Here is a 6,950-nt window from a genome sequence, read left to right as displayed (position 1 = left end):
TCTTTAAAAAGCCTAACATGCCGATTCTTACTATGAGGATACAGATTTCTATTTATAACTTATAAGGTTTTATACGACAATACGCAACATATTTTAATCTTATTTTGATGAAAATGAATCATTGTGAATTATATAATTATAAATATATAGGGTCTCTCTTGAAAAAGAGATTCTGAATCTCAATGGGACTTCCTGGTTAAATAAAGGTTAAAAAACAAATAGAGTAACTGCTGTCAAAACTAAATTAAATTTAGGTTTTGTCAGTGGTTGGTTTCAGACCTTTACAGAGGTAGAACAGATTGGTGGAAGAGATCAGTTTCACATCTAAATATCAGCCGATCAAGGCCACAATCGATCAACCAACTGACTGATAAATTGGTGCTATTATTCATGGATCAATTTAGAAAAATTTTTTTAGCAGTTACCTATATCTGTGTAGTTGCTGTGTAGTTATGCAACATTTTGTTTCCACTATAATATCAAAGGTATAGTGGAGGATTTTCTGTTTCCTGGTGGATCATTTAAATAAATGGTTCCCCTAACTGTCAATCATTCTGCTGATATGTTTACATAAGGCTCGTCCCCATAGGTAGCTACGTTTTTCTACGTATTAGTGTGGTTAGCTACGGTTTCATTGAAGCTCGCCTCTCTGTCGAAAAATGTGCGACAGTCGTAAGAGAAAAAGTTTCTGCGAAGTGTACGAGAAGAAAAGAAAGGCCTCAGAAGAGAAAAACAGGACGAGAGTGTTTTTTGGGAGATTCTTACACGCGATGACGACACGTCGTTTCTGAAGTTTCTACTCGACGGGTGAAGTTTGGCATGCTATGTGGAGAAATCCATTTCATATCTTTGCTAGTAAAACGAGGAGGGCTCGTGCATGCTCTCGGGAGCGGGTACGGGGTGGTACATGTGCATTTTATTTTAAAGTGGAGAGGGCGGGTCTTTTCAAAAACTATACCTTTAACATTCAGAACGAAATGAACCATGTTAATGCCAGCTGTTAGGACTGCTGAAAATGTTTTATTTAGGATATCTTTTCTTTTTAACAGTGCCCTAATTAATATTTATTTCTCTTTTTGTTTGTTTTAGAGGGGTTAGGGAAATCTGTGTAATGTTATCAAATATTAGAATCGACTCAGACCTTCATTTCAGTGCATTGCTCTTATAAAGGATCCAGTTCAGTCCAAAAAACAGCTGTTCCAATAACTAAGAGCAATTTATTAACTTGTTCCTCTGATCTTCTTTTAAAGCCATGAGTCTTTTTATTAAGATCATAAAATGCTGCTAGAAATGAATAAATGACTTAAAACTTTTACTAGAAGAACTTGAGCAATTTCTATGCAAATAAAGACTTTTCAAAGAGTTCAGTTTGCGGTTAAGCTTTGATCTCATTAAAGGGCTGAACGCTGGTGCAGAAAGAGTTTTATGCATCTGTTTGGCATGTAGTTAAAAGGAACCTTAACTAGACTTGGAGTTAGACAAACTTTAGTGTCATTTTCTATACATAAAGTGCATACAAAACCAAATTAGGTTGCTGCTTAAAAAAGTGAAATGAACATTACCAGTATAAATTGCAGAAGTCATCATCATATAAATGGTACACAGAAAAAAAGAAAAATAATGCTGCAAAAGGGCATTCATAAAGAAAGGTTCAGTGCAGTGCAAAATGATAATGGTGCAAAATGCAGTTCATGCAGTACATGTTAAACTGAGACGCAACTTAGATTTATTTTTGTCATTTTGTGACAAAAGAAGTGTAAACAAAAAGAAATTTAGTTAAGAAAAGCTCTCTAGACAATTTCAGTTGTTTTTTTTTTTAAAGTGCAGCCTTTAAAAACCGTAAAAATACATAAAAACAGTAATAAAAACATATGACTGTATATTTACATTTCAGTTTTGTTTTTTTTATATAATAAAATACAATAAAATAACTCATTTTACATAACATTCAGCAACTACATGCTTTATTTACACTGGGTAGATCCTTTTATGTAGAACTTTACTAAGAGAGGTTAGTTAGTTATTAAGTTTATTTATTTTGGAATGGAAAGCAGTTATATGGGAGCATATGTTGGATAGAAGTCATTTTCTAAATAAAGTTGTGATTTTTTTTAGCCAGTCAGAAACGTGAAGAAGGAAACCTGAATTCCATCCGGCCGTGTCGCATTCCTTTTTTTTTTTTAGAGGTTGCACCAAAGCTACAGCTCGTTTCACAAGCGTCCTCACTACGGCATGAAAATATGCCCGCAGTTTATTTCTGTCAGAAGCCATCTCAAATTGCAGAGAGCAGACGCACCAAGCAGGAAGTAGCGGCCATGAGCACCGGTGAAGAGAAAGTAGATTTTTCAGAATAAAGCCATCTGAAAGGTTTAATGGAAAGTGCTTCTTTGTCTTTTCTTTTTATTTATTTTTTTATTTTTGAAGTGTTGGAAGGCTGAGTGGAGCTGATAGAGTTTTCAGCTGATAGAGCTGAAAGTTTTCTGATTTCCTTGGGTTTACTTGTCTTTGTGTCGTTTGTTTCCCTGCGGAACGTTCCGCTTCGCCCCATATTAGCTCCCTGCTTGTCATCTTCATAAAACCCGCTTTTCTGTTTTTCCGTAAAGTTCATTCATGCTCTGTTTTGCATTCAGGGTCCACTGGGATATTTTTCTTTCAGAGAGGCATGTGATCGGTGAATAAAAGAGAGTTTTTTTTCTTTCTTTTTTTTTTTTTTTTAATGGACATGATGAAACTAAACTCTAAACGGATGGACAGCAGCGGCGTCTCTCCTGGCAGAGGAGCTTCCTCGCTGCGATACCCGTCTGTTTCCTTTTCCTGTTTTGGCCCCCGTGCGCGGAAGGGGCCGGCGGAGGGTCACGCCGGGGGTTTGAATCCGCAAACGGAGGAGGGAATGAAAGAGGCGTGAGAGCTTCACAACAGAGGTTTGGTGTGTTAGTAACGCGGTCACGTCCGGACGGAACCAGAGAACAGAGACGGAAACAAAGTCTGACGTTGGGAAGAAAAGAGTGAGAAGTGTTTGATTACAGGGATGGCAGCAGGAGGAGGGAACTTTGTAACTGAGAGGAGCAGGCATGGCTTCAAACTAACAACGCTCTAGCTGTAATTAGCTATAAATGTAATTAAAAGCTTCCCAACTTTATTCTGGAAGTGCTTGTTTCTTTAAATGCCCTAAAATAGATGGAAGTAACCTTTAAGTTCACAGATTTTTGCTTTTAACATCACATGAAGAAGGAGGGAATTTTTTTTTTTTTTTAAATCTCCAGACTGTTTTGAGTCTTCTGTAGATATTCTGTTGGAGAATCGAGGTTGACCTCTGTCTGATGACACATATCCTATATTTGGACTCTGTTATTAGACCTTCATCCTGTTGAAAGTATTAAATAGCAGACCAACACATTTTCACATAAAATGTACCCTTTTTCCAAAGAATTTATTCACTCCTAAGGTTCAGTTCAATGCAGTTTATTTATGTAGATAATTCAGTCAGATCATGCAGATCGGTTAAAAGTGTTCTGAGGAAAAAGCAGCAGTTTGCATCCAGTCATTGACTTTCTAGTATTTGCTACTCCTGGATAAGCATGTTGCAACAGGAGATATTTGTTTGCATTGTGTTCTTGGTAGGGTCGTCGAAAGTATCGATATTAAAAAAAGTATCGATACTGAAAAGTTGTATCCGGATACAATACTCATTTTCAAAAGTATCGATACAGTGCCACCACCAGTGGCACCTTAACAGAACTTTAATGCACTTTCAGAACACTGCGTGATTGAATAATTCTGTGCACTTTTCAGTTTCAGACTTTTTTTGTAACAGGTGCAGCTGCTGAGAATTATTTTTGTTTCTTAACTGGTTTGGCTAGCGTCATTGTTATGTGTGCAAAGCATAGCCAAGTAAGGAAAACTTAATTTTAATTTAGTAAGTTTTTTATCAAGCTTGCTTAATACTGTGCACAGCAAACAACCCCAATATGTTGTTCTTATTGTTTATTGTATATATTTATTTATTGTATTTTTATTATTAATCAAAATATTTCTGAGTTTTTATCTTTGTGGTATCGAAAATGGTATCGAGTATCGAATATTTTCCTTAGTATCGATATCGAGTTGAAAAGTTTAGTATCGTGACAACCCTAGTTCTTGGCTACGTTCACACTGCAGGCCTTGATGCTCAATTCCGATTTTTCTTTTTGCAAAATCCGATTTTTTTACGTTGCCGTTCATATTTCTAAATATATGTGACTTGCATGTGATCTCCTGTGAGAACTGCAGTCATACAACGCAAGTGTCCCGTTTGCGCAGTAGAGGACGCAATGATGTCACAGGCCAGCGTGCTCTTTTTTTCCGGATGTAAACATGGCTGGCAGCGCCGGCGGGTATCTAGCGATCTTTTCCAACCATAAAAACTCAATCTTTTCAATATGGATAAATATAAATACTGCTCTCCACATCATCATCTGCCATGGTTGTTGCTTTTCTTGTCGCTACTGCGTAGCAAGACCCAGAATAGAGACTGCTTGTCGGGTATTAATGACGTTCAGGTCGGATGAATCCGACCTGGCCGTTCAAACACAGGTCGCATTTGAAAAGATCAGATTCGTTTCGGATTCAAGACCACATAGCCAGGTGGCCTGGGTCGGATTGGAAAAAATCGGATCAGTGTTGTTCAGACTGCCATGAAAAGATCCGATCCAGGTCGCATATGGGAAAAAAAATCAGATTTGGGTCACTTCAGGCTGCAATGTGAACGTCGCCTTTGACTCAACCGCAATCCCTCTCACCAAGCATGCATACGGCGACAGTGAGGAGCAAAATCTCCCTTTTTAACCTGAGAAAAACCTCCAGCAGAACCAGCCTTCTGCGGAGGCTGACTGGAGTTCATGGAGACAGAAGCGGACATATAAAGAGAAACATTGATCGATAAATATACTTTCTATGTTAGAAAAAAGGTAATAGTAAATTAACTCCACAGGTGGGTCTGTCTAGGGATAAAAAATGGATAAACAGTTAACCTCTGAGACAGATTTCATGTCTAAAGGGATAAAAGAGAGCACATCCAGTTTCGGGATGAAATAATAAATACAGGAGAATTGCAGAGTATAGATAGAATGAAGCAGAGAGAGGAAAAGTGGGCTCTATGTCCTCCGGCAGTCTAAGCCTAAAGTGTAAATAACGAAAAATAACAAATCTAAAATGGAGCCATAAATAAAATAAAAATACCTTCAATTAGCATTGAATCTTTTCTCCCATAAAAATCCACATTTTGTAAGGAAGGTAAATGACTAAATGGGAATTTATTTAAATTAAAAACTACTTAAAAAAAAGACTATCAATGTAAGTTCAAAAGTATTAAAAGTAAAATAACGAAAACAAGGGAGTTTTAGATGCTTCACCATCATGCCAGACAATAATTTCACGGTGTAATAACATGTAATAGCAAAACTTTAAGTAGTTTGTTATGGAACAGATAGTTATTTCAGTCATATAAGATATGCAGAGATGTTTTAAAAGGATTTGTCTTTATAAAATACAATGATCCTCTCGTTTCCACTTAACTAAAGCGCCCATGTGGTCTAAAGAAAGGCAGGGCTTTATTTGTTTACTACAACGATAAAACTAAAAAGGGAAGTCCAATCTAACAACCGGCATCCTCACATTTAAATGCTCATCAGCCAAAAATAAGCTGTGTCAAACAAAGAGGTCCGCCCTGAGCGTCACATGACCCGAAAAAAGGCGGTCTGTTTCTGTTGATGCTTCCAGCTGGACGGAGGTTACTACAGGGGAAGTTTTATTTTTGACTTTATCTTGGGTGTGTCTGTGGATTTCCTTGTCAGATGGAAATGAGTTTATCTGCTTTGGTGTCACTTTTAATCTTCAAACTTTCAGGAAATGATGCGGCTTGACTGTTTCTTGATGGGAATCTGGGATTTCCCACAGCAGAAAATGGTCAAACTGCCGCCGCACACCCCTATAAATCTGACTGAAGGACTTTCTGTTGTTTTTCCCTCAGGTTCTTCTCCCTCCCTGTCGTCCAAGAAGCCCAGAAGCAGAGGGCTGTTCTCTGGCCTGTTCTGCTGCCTGTGTCGGGACCATCAAGAACCTCCACCTGTCAACAACAACGCCCCTCTGTTGGTGGAGGAGAACGGGACTGTGTCGAAGGTGTGTTGACGTCTTCCTCAGATGGATTTTGATTGGTCAGGGATTTTAATAGTCTCTCCAATATAATGTTCTATCCTGTGGTTTTGGGTCCAGGTGAAGCCACTGCTGCCTCCAGTAAAGTCAAAAGACTCTGGGAAGATCTGTGTGGTTATAGACCTGGATGAGACGTTAGTTCACAGCTCTTTTAAGGTAAGCAGAATGTAGCTACACCATCAATCATCAGTGAGCAGGAACACTTCTATGGAGCCTTTCCTACCAGGGAGGAAAGACTAAAGCACTTTGCAGGATTAATTCCTGCTGCTAATAAATCTGTGATGCCCTATAAGGCCCAGTTATTCCTAGTTTGCTTCCCTGGTGTGGAGCTCCCAGCAAATGGATTCATCTGCTCTGTGATCAGGGAACACTGAGGCCCTCCATCTGAGACTATGTTCAGGATTAAAGTCCTGATTAGAAATGAGTGGAACAGCTGCAGATGGACCACAGTGCTGCTGTTGGGATAAATCAAAGATGGCACTTTAGCAGAAATAAATCTAACCTAGGGAGGCTTCCTGCAACGTCTGGAGAAGTCTGATGTCAATATGTTTTCAGGATCAATGAGGAAAAATGACTCCATCTTTCTATCTTTCTATTCGTTCTTTATTCCCGACCCCTTGTACCTCCCTTCTCTCCTTCCTTTCTTCCCCTAAATCCTCCCTCCAATTTGTCATTATGTTTTCCTTTTTATATATATATATATATATATATATATATATATATATATATATATATATATATATATATATATATATATATAT

The 6,950-nt window shown here is 38.1% G+C and overlaps 1 protein-coding gene across 1 annotated transcript in view; it reads left to right on the top strand.

Moving 5' to 3' along the window:
* Positions 1 to 6,950, top strand: part of LOC107084240 (carboxy-terminal domain RNA polymerase II polypeptide A small phosphatase 1-like) — a 26,825-nt gene that overhangs the window by 14,127 nt on the left and 5,748 nt on the right. Inside the window, exons 2-3 of the mRNA XM_015373983.1 lie at positions 6,008 to 6,156; positions 6,250 to 6,345. Coding sequence (XP_015229469.1) covers positions 6,008 to 6,156; positions 6,250 to 6,345 — 245 coding nt within the window. The remainder of the gene's footprint in view (positions 1 to 6,007; positions 6,157 to 6,249; positions 6,346 to 6,950) is intronic.

Source organism: Cyprinodon variegatus, unplaced genomic scaffold (assembly GCF_000732505.1).
Source record: "Cyprinodon variegatus isolate N-32 unplaced genomic scaffold, C_variegatus-1.0 Scaffold95, whole genome shotgun sequence".
Classification (NCBI taxonomy): domain Eukaryota; kingdom Metazoa; phylum Chordata; class Actinopteri; order Cyprinodontiformes; family Cyprinodontidae; genus Cyprinodon; species Cyprinodon variegatus.
This window is presented reverse-complemented; position numbering and strand designations above follow the sequence as displayed.